A 16,267-nucleotide genomic window follows, 5' to 3' on the forward strand; every position below is an offset into this window, starting at 1 on the left:
AGTCTGATTTCTTTTTTCTCTGTACATTTTGTTGACAAAAACCTAAATTTGCAAAGTCTTGTCAACTGACTTCTGTATCATTCTGATATGGTCCTGATGTGCAATGTTGCTAGTGCATCCATTGTGTAAAGTTAATTTTTGTAGTCTCTTTAAAATGAGACCAAGTTACAGTTGATTTCATTATTTCCCCAAATAAAACACTTATCTCCTATCTTTCCTTTTTGTTGAAACAAAATCCCGGATTGCTTTAAAACTTTGTACACAACTGAATCATTTCAATATAGTCCTTTACAAATGCCAATTTATTTTTCATCTCAAAGGATGGCAAATTAAGATTCAATACGATCAGATAGCAATGTAATATCAAAGCAAATAATGGCGTCCATTACTCTTTAAGGTTGTATTGATTTGCTTTACTTTTCCTTTTTAAATGTCTGCCCTTTAAAGTCTATAATGAAACCGAGTTGGATTATTAAGGTGGACCCCAAGCTATTTAAGCTGCTGTCACAATCAACAAACAGAGATGTTACTTTCAGATTGCTTTTAATTCCAAGTTGCAATCTTTTCAAAGGCATTGTCTGCTAACTTTGGGGTAGATGACATTATCTAATCTAAAACTAGATTTTCCTGTAAGCTGAAATGAGACTCCACTTGCTAGGGACAAGTGCATAAAGTGGATTTTAGGGGGTATTTTCATAAGTCGTTTTGATCAGCAGTCCTTTAATTTAGTCTTGAAGCTGAATTTATATCATATATCACAGGAACAAGAAATTAATTGGGTCACAGAGAAGGAAGATTGATTTTTATTTACATCCAGTACTTATGCAAAATGCAATTACTTACTGGCTGATGCATGCAGACACTGTGGATGATTAGTACAACATGCCTGATTGGCATGACCTCCTTCATGGTGATTACCATTACTTCAAAGTCTCCTTCAAATATCTGCGCAAGATGCAAATTTCAAGGGTCTTCATAGATTGAACAAATGAGATAGATGATTTATTTAATAAATTGCATAAAAAAATAATTATTTATATTATCTGCTCAAACTCACAAAAAAGTGAACATTTTTAATATGTGCACTTGTGGAGTTTGTTGACATTTTCCAGTGTGTACTTTTTACATGATGAAAACTCAAGCATGAAAATAGCATGTCACACAGATTACAATCATCAACTGTCAATAGGCTCCTTGTTGTACATTTTATTAGAGCATGGTTGGGCACAGGCAAGATAGTCGCAGGATTACCACCATTTCTTTACTTGTCCAAGATACAGCAGATACGTCACAAGAACAGGAAGATGGCTCATATGAGTAGCTCTATTTCCCATTGAAAGGCAAAGGCACTTGAATGCCTAAAAATAGTGTGCCAATTGGGCCACTCAACTTGCAGTTAGCTAATTATATGTGAGGGCTGATATTTAGAAGTTTTTACATTATTTGTTATGGTACGTTAGAGCACATTTTAGAAGAAGATTTGTGGAAAAGGTCTGAAAGAAGTAGAATTATGAACAGCTGGTCTTAATGCCGATCCAGAGGCCTTGCAGATACGACAGAGGTGTAAACTGTGGTCCTAACCCTGACTGCTACTAGATCGGGGAAACAATTCAGCAAGAGGCGACTGAAAGCCCATGCATCCCATGTGATCCGATTATGCAATCCCGTAAGACTACACATCTAGGCATGAAACCATTGGTGAGACAATGGCCACACAAGTGGCGTGCTATCCCATGTGTTGGCCTCCGCACCCGAGGGGGGGGGGTCGGTATTTAAAAACCGGGCAGAGAAAACAACTTTCCTCTTCTTTCTTCCTTCTTTCTTTCATTCCCCTTAGGCAAAAACAGAAAGGGAGTTAGGGTTAATATAGTCTTCATTGTTTTCAGGATTAAAAAATGACCCACAGAAAATGTCCAAATTGACAGGAAATACCTCTGCTATTTTGTGAAGGTGATTATGTAAAATACTGCATCAATTCAGGAAAATTATGCCAATTTTAGGGAAGTATGGTTAAATATTGACATTTCTAAGATTGTTTCTCTTAATGTAACGAGCCCAAAATTGCAAACATGAAGGCGGTATAATGTCATCGCTGGATGGTTGAACCTAATTAGCTTGTTACCATCAATAACTGTACACGAAGGTGCTAAATTTGACTCAAGGGAATTGCCACATGCCCACATTTCCTTACCAAACAAATTGTCGCAGACTGCTATTTACGCTTATCCATCTCTGTATTGCAGTCAGACGATGTTAACGCACTGCCCATTACACAGTGCACGACACACTGTACTATGTCATGTTGTTAATTAATTTCAAGCACACAAATCCAGAGAAAATAAAGTGTGTGTTAATAATAAAGCTGATCTGGCAAGATGAACAATATAGACTCTGTTTGGCTAATTAAAGGGGCATTTACCGATTGTAAACATTGATGATATTTTATTCTAAAATTGGTTTCAGTGAAAAAATAAAAGCAAATTTATTTTCAACTTCAAAAAAAAAAAGCACAATAAATCAGGGGTAATTCAAGTTTGGTTTGAGTAGGGATGTGCAGCTGAGAATAGTGCATGGACCTATGACTATACCAAAAGTAATTTCCCCAAAAGTCTTTGGCAAACCGGAAGGCTCAATGAAGCTGTTTTTTGGAAAAGTTAGAAAATGATGCTTCCATATATACCAAAACTGGCCTGGGAAAAGGGGTCATGTATACTAAAATGGCCGAAAATGCAGAATTGCAGGATTATACCTTTCATTGCAATTTTAACTGCATATAGTGTCAGAATAGAGTGACAATAACAGTTTATTCATGCTATGCTTACATACAACTGCTGACAACCAACCTTATATGAGTGGTAAGGGTGGGCTGATGAAATTGTTAATTTACCCTGATACTTACTTTTTACACATGGTTGCTAAATGCTTCCACTTTCCTTTGGTGCTGTTACATAAAATAAATGGATGTGCTGCTTGTCAAATGAATGACATTCTAAAATTATGAATCCAACATCCCCAAAACCATGCAAAATGCTGGATTTGTGTTTTAAGGATCTGATATTTCTTATTTCCATTTACAAAGTGTAAATAATTTATATGTTAGACTTGCCTTTTTAGTTTTAATTATGTAAGCCTACACTTTAAATTGTCTTTAAAAAAACTTTTCTCATCTCAACATGTATTAAATTAGTTTTATCTGCAATAAACCAACACATATTACACAGAGTGTGACAAGCAGACAATTGTATAGTTTTACTAAAATGTCTTCTTTTCTGCAAGAGCAATTTAACATAACATTGACACACCCCACAGAGGCCTACTCATCCAAAGTCATGCCAAAATCAGCTTATACTATCTCTCAACAAGTTCACTCCACCTTTTATTTGGGCAATGTACTCAGCAATTTATCTTCCATTTGGAGGCCTTCAATAAGTTATGTTATACTTCTCTGTATTACGGTACTTTGCTCAAATATACTGCGGCAGGTAACATTTCAAGATCACTTCAAAAGAAACAAATGTCTGCATTTTAAAAAGGATTATGCCTACGCAATAAAAACAAAAGCACATTAATTCTGAACATTCATGAGGAATGTATGAGAGAAAGCAGCAATTAAGTGCTATTTCTGACTAATGTAACAGTTCTTTGCATATATGATATTACAATACGTTAAAAATTAAAACCCTGATATTAAATACTTTGTTTGATTCAAATTACAATGTTCCACAAATTCACTCTCATCTGCAACTGTAATTACTCTGTGAATAAATATTGCAGCATTATTTGTAATTTTATTCATGTCTCCCTTGAATCTTGAAAAGATTCTCAGCAAATCTGGATTTATTAAAAACAGAAAGTGTATGATCACATGCCATGCGGTTAAATTAAGCCCTTTAAAACACACACAAAAATACCCTTCTACGGACGGACGTTGCAAAAAGGCCTTAACAAATCACCAACATTTATATTCACTGCACTTGCATTTTATTGTAGTAGTCCAAAACAAATCCACATTTACCAAAAAAATTACATCACCTGAAAGCGCAAAAAAATTATAAAATCCCAAAACGCTAAAGAGCTCGGTCGGGCATGTATAGAAAAGGCTTTCCACCTAATATATTTACAAATCAAACTAAAAACCACCAACAAAAATTTAAGTGTGCCACAACTTTCAATACTATGTGGGTGTGAAACTGATCCAAAGTAATGAAAAGGAAATATGAACAAATTGAGTTTTACCCAACAAGTATCTGTTTATGCTTCATCACATCACATCTAAGAGAATTTTAAACAACTGTGATTACATTTACTTTTACTCAAGATGATGCCATGTTCAATCTCCATCTGTATTAATCAAACATGGAATACATTCTGTATAATACCCACCCGCCCACACATAACATCCAAATAAAATATTGTTCAAAGATGCACTGTGAAGGCAGAATTTTTGCATTCATGTAACAGTATTTTTCAAACTTTTCCTGCTCTTCTAAAATAAGCTGCTCAAAAGCAGAACTGTTTAAAAATGTGTATAATGGTAAAAACAACTTTAAAGGGCATTTTGTGATCCACAGCATCATTCCCCCACTTTTCTCAAAAAAGTTGAGATTTTTATATTACTGGAAACCTCTGGCTACATAATGTTTATTGTACAAAGAATTTTTTGCAGATTAATTCGTTTTTGTAAAGATAACGTAAAATTTCGTTCTGGTATACCAGAAGGAAATTACAACACAATGAACACATTGTCTATGGAGCAGTGTAATACACATAATCATGCATAACTCACAAACACAAAATCGGAATCAACTGAAATTTTGGGGAAAAAGCTTTTTTTCGTGTATATCTACCGAAAAATGTCATAAAAAGAGGATGCTAGGATCACAGCTCCTTTAGGTTAAAAATAAATTAAAAAAATATTGCAAAATGCAAACATTTATTCAGATGAAAAATTCTACTTTCTACAGTATGTAAGCTCACCTGAATTTGAATCAGGAAAGGACAAGTAGCATATATTCATTTTCTGAAAGAAAACAAGATACAAAATGTAAGAAACATGTAATTTGGCTATTCAAAATGAATTCCATCCACCCACCCATTGTACCCAGGTACAAACAAAGACAGCAAGTTTAGATGAAATAATTAGCCATTCAGTGATTGGCATCTTTAATTATACATGTCACCATGACCGTGAAACAATGTTAACGCATTGTAATTTTCTGAACTACATGTATGTCCTATACTGATACATAAGCGCAGTGATTTATAGTGCGCTATGCACAGGCACAACGCCTAGACGTTGATCCACAAGCCTCAGCACACTTATCTGTATAATCCTGAAGGCAAATACTGAAAAAGCAGGAAAAAGCATTATGTAAAATGTGGCAAAAATGCTTCAAAATGGGCTGGAGGTATATCAAGGTAAGTAACTGGGGGTATACCGGTTTATTAATTAAGGCCCATAACTGGGGGTATATCAAATCCCATATCCAGAGGTATCTCAAGGCCCATAACTGGGGGTATATCAAAAACTATAACTGGAGGTTTATCAAGGCTTATTCCTGGCTCTATTACCAAATTTATAGTCAGTAGCTCTGCTTGACTTGTTGTGTTTTAATTATTCTACAACTTCCCATTTTCCAGCCCTTATAAAACATTTACATCATGAAAGTAAAATGAAAGACTTCTATTCATGTTGGTGAAACGTCTGTGTTAGTCAGTTTGTGCCATGGAGGTAAGCCCTACATTGTTTCAATCAGACATGCCATACCCCTGCGAAACGTTAAAACCCAGTGATGGCTCAGGTGGGAGAGGGGGTGTTGGGTTGAGAGCAGTCACTGGTTTTGTAGTGAATACAACGGTTAAAAGGCCCTATAGTTGGGCTAGTGGAGGCTAAAGTGGCTGAGATGTGTCCAAAATAGGCTGATTGTTCATGTGTTTGGCATGCATACATGTTACTATTTGATGAAATTTAAACCTAGACTGTTCCCATGTTACTGGAAAACACTGACATTAATGATTACATACCTCCTTTTCTGTAAGCTTGACATGGCCTGGATATGAATACTGTACAAAGAAGAAGAGAAAGATGTAAACATGGTTAAAAATGAACTATAAAACTGGGAAACAGCATATTGATGCTGATGGCCTGTGCAGTAACATTTGGCATTGTAACAACTTTGGTAGTTGTTTTTTGTATCGTCTCAAGTATAGTGATGCATAGACTTGCCTGGTGTTTTATGCTGCCCATACATGATCAATTTCATTGATCAATATCAAAGACCCCGGATACAAGAATGGATACAAAATCTACCATTGTGAACTGTACAAATGAACATAATCTCTTCAATAATATTGAAGAGGAATATTATTTTGTATCCAGTCCTGCATCCATGGTCCCCCAATATTGATCAATCAACTTGATTGTGTATGGGCCGCATTAGGGTCTATGATTGATGTATCATGATGTCATTGACTTGCTAAGTTGGTATGGACCCCATGCCTGCATAGACCCTTTAAATCAATGCCTGGTACAAATGGCCCATGTACCCGATACATGTGTCCGTACACTACGAATGAGCCATAAAGTCGGCAAATTGTATTATGAGTTACAGTGTAAAATGTGTGTGAAGGTTGTATTCACAGGTACAATGTACCTCAATTTGGTGCAACAAGTTTCTCATTTGATAGCATTTAAACCAATCAATAATCCTATTGCTGAAGAGGATAATAATCTTCTACCTATTTCTATCTAATTCTTTAAGTAGCTCTAGTCGTTAGCAACTTAGCACCCAATAAAACCTAATTGGGTGGGAAATCTCAATTTGTCACTCAAATTGGATCTCATATTGGATCTCAAATTGCTTCTCAAATATATTCAATTTGAGACAATTCAAAATGAGATCCATTTTCCAAAATGAGATACTTTTGAATATCAGTGGTAGAAGCTATACTTGTGAGTCATGGTTCTGGCACCATGGTTGATGTATTGGTTTGGTCTTTGGCTACTGGTTTCTGCTCTGTCAGGAATATCATCAACAGATATAAACTTCTCGGGATGGAGAGTGGAAGATCACCTGAGTTGATCTTGTGCAGCATGGTCAGACGTGTTGCTGTTCTTCTGTCTTGAAGAGAAGGCCAATTCAACTCCTGAAGCATGCCGGAAACGCTGGCCTTCCGCTGATAATTCCCTTTCACAAAGCGGGCCGATTTCTTCCGGACTGATTCAACGGCTGAAATGTGCTCCTTGTGATTGGGATCCCATGCTGTACACGAATACTCCAGGATTGGTCTTACTAGAGAAGTGTATTATGCCTGCTGTTTGATATTCTCTGGACATTTGTGGAGGTTGCATTATAGGAAGTTGAGAGATTTCCAGGCTTTGCCTGTGATGTTATTTATGTGTGGACCCCAGTCTAGCTTTGATGAGAGTCCCACACCCAGGTACGGATGGGGATGGTGTTCAACTTGTTGTAGATCAGTCCCCATCATATTGTAGATTGACTTGACAATGTGTCTTCTCTTGTTTGTGATGCAAAGAAGGGAGCACTTTGCAGGATTAAATTTCATCTGCCAATCATTGGACCACTGTGTCAAGATATCAAGATCCTTTTGAAGAAGTGCATCATCCTTCTTGGTGTTTATTTGTCGATAGAGCAGACATCATCAGCAAACAATCGGAAGGAGGATGAGATGTTATCAGCAATATCATTGATGTCCAATAAGAAGAGGAGTGGTCCTAACACAGTACTCTGGGGTACTCCGGAATCCATGGTTGCATCCGTTGACTTCTCGCCATCAACAACAACAGCCTGGATGCGAGATGTTAACCAGCTTTCAATCCAAGTGTTGGTAGTGCCTTGTATACCATACAATCCTAACTTGTATGTGAGTCTTCTATGAGCTACAACATCGAAAGCCTCGGAGAAATCCAATATCAGGCAGTCAATCTGTTGTTTCTGGTCAATCCCACTACTTACGATTCTCCAGTATTACTATCAGCTGAGTTTCCCAACTATGGTGTTTCCTAAACCCATGCTGAAATTCATTCAGCATGTTGTGCTGATCTAGATGAGCTCTGATGTTACTGGAGATGATGTGCTCTAACACCTTACATGCAACACAAGTTAGGGAGACAGATAGATAGTTGGCTGGCTGGGTCCTATCACCCTTCTTGAAGACTGCAGTTACATTGGCTTGCCTCCAATCCAATATCACCAGTGTCAAGAGATTGTTGAAATATGATCTGCAATACAGGTGCAAGGATGGAAGCATGCTCCTTCAAGATTCTCGTTGGCACCTGGTCTGGTCCTGATGCTTTCCGAGGGTTTTGAGAAGCAAACAGCTGCTCAACTCCAGCTACAGTAATGGTGATGTCAGGCATTGTCGGAAATGGACTCGGACCTTTTGATGGTATAGAAGAAGTATCTTCCATGGTGAAGACTGAGCTATACTGTCTGGACAGGACTTCAGCTTTCTCTAATTAGCAGAAGTGACGACCTGATTCATGGAGACCAAGGATGCTATTCCCATACTATCTCTTTTCAAAGACTTGACATACTTCCAAAGATTCTTGGAACCACTGTCAGCATCTTCAAATATGCCATTGATGTAATCCGTATGTGCTTCATGCAACTTTTGCTTGATGAGGGTTTGAAGCCTTGTGCACTTATCCCAGTTATTCTTAGTCTTATATTTCTTATAAGGTGGTGTACCGCCGCTTCCTCCACTTCATCAGTCGTTTGATCTCAGATGTCATCCAGGGAAGGTCTCCATTAGCTTTGAGACGCTTAGTAGGCACATTCTTATCCATTATTTTCCTCACTGCTTGCTTGAAGTAAGACCAACTGACTGATGATGCAGTTTTTGATTCCAAGTCTCACAGAAGTCAGTGCTGAAGGAGGTAAGATATTTCTCCATGGTCTCATTGTCAGCTTTATTGTGCAAGTAGATGGTTCTGGGGTTTTTCTTATTCCTTGTGATGTTGATGTTACAATCGGCCGTGACAGCTTCATGATCACTCATACCTGGAATGGGTCTCTAACTCTGGACAAGCTATCTGGCGTGTTGGTAAGCAGCAGATCTAGAGTATTTCATGTAGACTCCATCACAAGTTTATCCAAGAAGTAGTCATTTGTCATATCAAGCATTGTCTCATTAACTAGGTAGCCATACTGTGGATTTGGAGAGATTGTGTTGGTTTCCCAATCAATTGATGGCAGGTTAAAGTCACCCATGAGAATAATTCCAGGGATAGTACAACCTTTGACCAGCTTCTCAAGATCACTATGAAGACTTTACAATAGGCTGGAGTTGTCTTTATTGGAAACTCTGTAGAAGCTTCCAAAGTAAACTAGTGGTGATTTCCCAGATTTGACTTTCATCATGGTTTATAGCTCACACTTCTTCCCAACTCCGGTCACTTCACTAGCAACAATATCATCCTTGTACGCAACAAAAACTCCGCCACTATTTCTATCTCTATCCTTGCGTTGGACTTTGTATTTGGCAGGAAATACATCAGCGCTACTGAAGGAGCTGTCATGGGACTCAGTTCCCATAGCAATATCAGGTTGCTCAAGGTTGATCAAAGAAGCAAGTTGGTTTCTTTTCCCTGTACCCTTTAGTCCAGCACAATTGATGTCTATTTTTTTTTTTTTTTTCATGAGCTTAAACTTGTGTTGGGGATGCTTACGAGCTGTGTTTGGTTTGCCCTGATTTGATGCAGGTGCATGACTAGAAGAGATAGGGCCAGGATCAGGATCAATATCTTCATCGGGTAGCTCATCAGAATCTGAGTCAGATTCTGCAAATAAGCTGAATGAGTTTTCTGTGTCTGTCATCAGGTCACCAAATACTAGCCCAGCACATCATGGCCCTATTGGTTCCTTCCTTGCCATAGGGCCATGACTTCCGTAGTATTGCAAAAAGCGGGGCACACGGAGGCAGCCGAACCATGAACTCATGTCGCAGTTTCAACGGTTCACCCTGCATTCGTAAAAATACTCACATGTTCAGTTTTGTGATTTAATCCTTAAAAATAACACTATGAAGACTTCCTGCATCTCTTTTCTTTGACATTAAATCTGCATTTCACAGCAAAAAAATGAAATTTCTTCACTACCATGGCCACCGTGTTATCTCTGTAAGACATTAATTTTTGTTATGGTGACGATTGCTATGGTCACAAATTTGGTAATTTTCCAGTCTTCAAATGTACCGTACCCAAAATTTTCACACATGCACCAAATATGTTTTGTTTAAGTCTTATCTTCATGTGAGGAACGGCAAGAAGTGATATTTTGTTAATAAAATTCGATACTGTGTACCCTGGACCAGATAGGCTCAGGAGCCTCAGACCTTCGTCTGGAGAAGGCCAGTGGAAATCGTAGTAGACGGAGGTGTGACTACCTCGGCTAACCAAATACATGAAATAGGTCCCACGATAGGATGCGATGCTACGCAGATCGATTGTCAAATGAGGTGTTGATTGTGATGACGTGAGTCAATTAATAGCTATTAATTATTAAAATATTACTAGATAAATCATTATTTATATTGTTTTTTAAATGCCATCTGCCAATCAGAATCCCATCAGTTCCATGTTTACGCTGCATACGTACATGTATGCTCAACATGGACAAGATAGTGCCATTCACTCTGGAAGCTTGTGTACAAGGTAAACACTGGATCAGGGCATTTATTTTAGAAGGAGGTTTACACTAGTCCTAGGCCAGGGTTACCAGTTAGCTTGGGTTCGGGTTATGATTAGGGTTAGGGTTAAAGGTTAGACTAGAGGATGTCATGGTTAGGGTTAGTGTTAGGATTAGGGTTGGGGACTTCCTTCTAAGCACCCCAATCCAATGTTTTCCTGTGTACAATGGCGTGCCAATAACAGCCAATTGTCATGTTGTACATAACACAATGCTCATTGTCATGATTGTGTTTATCACAATATCATTCATTGTTATTTTGTGAGTTGACTGACAAAAGTACGGCAACTTTGCTTACCTCTAGCGCTTGTCCAAGTTCCAAATCAAAGGTTACGACACAAATACTATGTAACCAATTTGAAAATTTATCCCATGGTAAAATCGTCTGTGAGCGGATCCCCTTTTCAGAGTTTATTCCGTCCGTAAAACTTGACGGTCGTAGACTTTTTGGATTCGATATGGTGGACGCCATGATTGTGTTGACACTTATCTACATCATACCCAATTTAAATGGAAAACAAAACTGTATGTCGATGAGAAAGCGATGCCCACTAAAAGCAACAGTGCCGTTAGGGATGAGAGTATTATTATTTTCCAGTCCAGTATCATAGCGCCCTCAAAATGGATAAGTATGCATTTGGGCTACTCAACAAATCTTATAATCAGAGGGGGTTATTGCGTTTCCATCTTTCTCCTCGGAGGCGAAGGAGCATTATTTTGGTGTGTCAGGTTCTATCCAGGCCACATACATGGAAGCTAAATTTATCTGCGTTTCAGTCTACATGGTCTAGACTGTAGACTACAGTGGATCAGGAACTTCAGGGAGAAAATACGAAAAAAACAACAACAAAAAAACAAGAAACAAAACAAAGAAAAACCTTTCAAACTTTATAGAACAACTTGAGAACCCGGGGTTCTTTGTACTAGAACCAAAAAAGTTCTTTAGCAAAGAAAATGGTTCATTGTGGAACCGTACGCTTGAAGAACCTTTAACAGAACAGGGTTCTAAGTAGGGACTTCAGGGAGAAAATATCAAAAAACTTCAAAACTTAGAACAAAGAACCCCATTTGTTTGGAGTTCTTTACTACAACCAAAAAAAGATCTAAGTTAGCAAAGAAAATGGAAACTTGATGAACTTTTAAGGAACCATTATAAAGCTCATTAAAAAAGAACACTCAAAGGGTTAAGTAGGACATATAAAAAGGTTCTTTAGCAAAGAAAATGTTTTTAGTACCAAAAAGGGTTAGCACTCCTTTTCACTTTTGCTAACTCTGTGATGAGTCCCTGAATTAATTAATTAATTAATTCGAAAGTCCTTATGCCTATTTGCGATATTTGCGAAACTTGCGATTCGCTGATATTGACCTCTTGGCAGGACAATCTGAAGAACTAAGTGACCTCACAAGAAGGCTAGATGACAGTGCAAGGCGACGTGGCATGGAAATCAGCGCTGCAAAGAGCAAGGTCTTGAAGATGGGGTCTGATCCCGGGTCTGATGGAAATATAGAAGTTACACTCTTAGAAAAAAAGATGCAACTTGGAATTGTTTGTCCTGTATGCAGAACCCTTAGCAGTGATAAGGTTCTATTCATGTAAATTATTATATGGAAGGCCTATATAATAAGAACCTCAAAGATAGGCCTATAGGGACGTTCCAATCAGTTAATTCAGGGGCTCATCACAAAGTTTAGAAAAGTAAAAAGTATAGCGTTAACCCTTGTTGGTAGGCCTATACTTAAAAATAATTTTCTTGGATAAAGAACCTTTTTTCTGTTCTACTTAGACTTAAAGGTTCTTCAAGATTAAGGTTCTATAACGATAACGAACCTTTTTCTTGGCTACAAAACGTTTTGGTTCTATAAAGAATCCCATTGAAAACCAATAGTGTCCTTTGTAGAACAAAAAAAGTTCAGCTTTTATATCGTACAATCTGTATCAAAATGATTGGTAGCTGAGACCTACCCATCATCATTTTTCTTTGATAATGGATGAGTCTGACACAACAACAATAAGATCCAAATAATTTGTAGATTAAAAATTATTGTATAACAAATCACTATATACATTCTGGACATTTCGAGGGTGCCCAATTTTGTATTTGGAAGAGACAGGGGTTTCCATAAAGATCAGAATTGATACCAATCATTTTGATACACTAAAGTTCAATCCCACTAGTTCAATCCAGTCCAGTCTTTAAGGTTGGTCTGAACCCTGGAATTATGGAAACTTTCGGGCCTCATAACTGCTAAATTGTTGGTCTAAAGTATATAAAAGTATACATATTTAGAATGGCAAAGACTTGATAAGTTCATCTGTGAGGTCAAATTTGGGCCAAAATGCTCATTTTGGCCCAAAATCCCCAAAACGGTTTTTTTAAATTAATTTTTAAAAACTAGACAAAAATATCTAGGGAACGTTTTTTCATTTTTTTGAATTTCGACCAACTTCGAGAAATTTGCACCAAAAATGGTCAAAAAATGCTGAATTTTCAAAAAAATCATAAAAAGACCGATTTTCGCCCAAATTTCAAATATTTTTGGTGAAGTTGGTCAAAATTCAAAAAAATAAAAAAACGCTCCCTAGATATTTTTGTCTAGTTTTTTAAAATTACTAAAAAAAAAAAAAATTGGCCCAAGAATTATTTTTTGTACGTTGAACGAAAAAAAAGTGGGCCAAAAAACCGTTTTTTGGGATTTTGGGCCAAAAATGAGCATTTTGGCCCAAATTTGACCTCACAGATGAACTTATCAAGTCTTTGCCTTTTAAATATATACTTTACACCAACAATTTAGCAGTTATGAGGCCCGAAAGTTTCCATAATTCCAGGGTTCAGACCAACCTTAAAGTTATCACGCCTTCACTGATTTCTTCACTGATTTGGCATCATCTGTGATGGTTACACCAAGGTATTTAAACAGTGTAACTCTCAAATTCGGCGCAACATGAATGATGGACGGCTTTTCATCCCGACTACATGCACTTTAAGTCCCGGGGGGGGGGGCCTCTTGGAAAATATTTGTACGGGGGTGCTAAAAGTAGACTTCTGAATGTTGACCATCTCTATACCTGCATAGGGCAAAAAAACACCCGATCACTATACCTCGCTTCTATCAGTAAACCAACCCATCTCTATACCATTTTTACTGTAATCATGGTAATGGTGACCCATCATTATATCATCAATATAACCAAAAACTTACAACAGACCATCTCAATACCATCACAGAAATAAGGGGTCATTAATATACCCGAAACAACTTCAAAACCACCCCATTGGTATACCAAAAACGATGAAAATGCACCTCAAAACCTTTGAGCATCCCCGTATACCATTTCTCAGGGAGAGGCCCCCCCCCCCGGGCTTTAAGTACAATTATCATTAGACTTATACAATTTACTTCGAGGACTGTTAAATTTCAAAAATACCAATCATTTGCCATTAGAATGTATTATATCGCGAATTTAAAAAAAAAGACATTAGATGGACATTCCCCGTATTCAAAATGCAATTCGATATGTCTATGCTCTCAGGTCCCACAAAAATACGTGAAAATGTCGCTATCCGAGCCTTAATGTCAAAAATATAAATTTGGAATAATTTGCCATAAAATTTGTATCGCGAATTTGAAAAAAAAAAGTTTTATATCAGAAGGACATTCCTCGTATTCAGAATGCAATTTGATGTGTATGATGTGCTCTCATGTCGCACAAAAATACTGTGCATGAAACGTCGTTATCCGATCCCAATAGCTCGGGTTGCCAGGGGGATGGTCCAAATCACAGACCCTAGAAAACCCATCCCCGACGCCTGTATGTGGGTTTCTGACCAAATTAACCTAATATTTGGCTATTTTAGCCCCCAAGTGCAAATTTTGGTGCTGGATTTACTATCTTTCAAAAAATCCCCCGCCATGTAAAAAAAGAAATCTACGCCACTAGATGAGGCTGTTGATCAGGTCACCCATCTTTAATAATAATTTAAAAAAATTGTTTGTTCCTTCCGCATAATTTATATTAATATTAATCAAAATGCTCGGAAAACGGCTCCAACACGTACACTACTGTAAAATTCAGTATAGAATACGATCAATGTAAAACCAATATAAACATCTGTTGCAAAAAAACAGGAGTTTGCACTTGAATCATTAGGCCTACATGCATTTTTTATGCCACTGTCAACTTATCACGGTTATTATGAATTCAATATTAAACTCCAACACAAAATCTTAATCATTTTTTTGAAAACGAAATGTCATGAAAGAAACATGTTTCGATCCAGGATCTAACATGTTTTCACAATTTCTGCAACAGCATTTCTTATCCAATTTCACTATGATTTTAAAACAGTTATGGTTTAAACCACACACTTTGTTGTGCTCGACTTTGCTGGCTTTTGAAAAATTGGACAGAATTTGATAGGTTATACATGCATGTATCAAATTAGAATTTGCCAAAAAAAATTGATTTTGTTTCATGGTAAAAAAAACCCTTTGATATAGGCCTACATTCTAAATAAAAAATACAGTAAAAAGTACTAACAATGTTGAGTAAAACTATTATTGATTACATTTTTACTCACTGATTTGAGTACAATCAGCATTGAGCTATATTCACTCATTTTGTAGCTATGTGTTCCCTTTTTACTCAACATTAAGTCATGTTTTATTTAGAGTGTAGCCTAAAAGAGTGAAATCGCTCCAAAAGAGTGAAAATCACTCTGGAGTAAAAAAGTGAATACCCCTCCCTAAAAGAGTGGAACCACTCTTTCAAGGTACGAATGATATAAAGGACATTATTGGGTTTAAACCACATCATGTTGTGCCAGACTTTGTAGGCCTTATTTTGAAAAAAATTGTAAAAATTGAATAGATATTGATAGTACATATGTCAAATTAGAATTTGCCAGAACACTTTTTTTTGAAAGATTTTGTTTCATGATAGTGTCAATGCAAACATCAGAAGCTACTCAGTAATTGCTTATGTTACTTTTCACTGAAATTTTACTTGGCCTGGTCGATTTATCGTCTTGTAGATCATTGTTTTCGCCCAATCTCAGAAGTGCATTTGTTTTGGAGACTTCTGGCAATTTTTATTTAACGTATTTTGCTATCTGCATTCAAATGTTGGTGTAACGTTTTTGAGTATGACCAGTGCAGTGTACCTCCTCAACACTCCTTTTTTTCCTTTTCCAATTTATTTGCATTTTTATGTGTTCTGAATAAAATTGCATGCAATGACAAGGCAAAATTATTACCGTGCACGACAAAATGGACACGCGTTGGAAACTATTCTGGTTTGGTTTTCCATTATTACTCAGTAAAAAACGCATTGATGCGGAAAATACATTGGTAGAAATTCGTGGTTGCCATGGAAATACAGTTTAGTACTAAAAGCAAATGTTCGATCATTTCAAAAATAGCTCTAAATGTCAAGTTTTGTTTGATGGTGAGGTTGAGTGCTGAGACCAAGCTATACCAGTATCATCATGGGTTTTAACATATCTAAAATAAACAAAAATAAAGACAACAATCAAATCAAGCCCAGGAATGAAGCAAAA

At 37.1% G+C, this 16,267-nt stretch overlaps 1 protein-coding gene across 3 annotated transcripts in view; it reads right to left on the bottom strand.

The window, feature by feature from the left end:
- The window catches only part of LOC140149137 (protein DENND6A-like), a 57,886-nt gene extending 46,672 nt beyond the window's left edge, over nt 1-11,214 (bottom strand). For all 3 annotated transcript variants that reach the window (XM_072171321.1, XM_072171322.1, XM_072171320.1), the window contains exons 1-3: nt 11,008-11,214; nt 6,025-6,063; nt 4,978-5,020 (exon numbers count right to left, since the gene is read on the bottom strand). In XM_072171321.1, coding sequence (XP_072027422.1) covers nt 4,978-5,020; nt 6,025-6,063; nt 11,008-11,181 — 256 coding nt within the window. In that variant the 5' untranslated portion in view covers nt 11,182-11,214. The remainder of the gene's footprint in view (nt 1-4,977; nt 5,021-6,024; nt 6,064-11,007) is intronic.
- Nucleotides 11,215-16,267: the final 5,053 nt, after the last annotated feature.

Source organism: Amphiura filiformis, chromosome 3 (genome assembly GCF_039555335.1).
Source record: "Amphiura filiformis chromosome 3, Afil_fr2py, whole genome shotgun sequence".
In the NCBI taxonomy this organism is placed as follows: Eukaryota; Metazoa; Echinodermata; class Ophiuroidea; order Amphilepidida; family Amphiuridae; genus Amphiura; species Amphiura filiformis.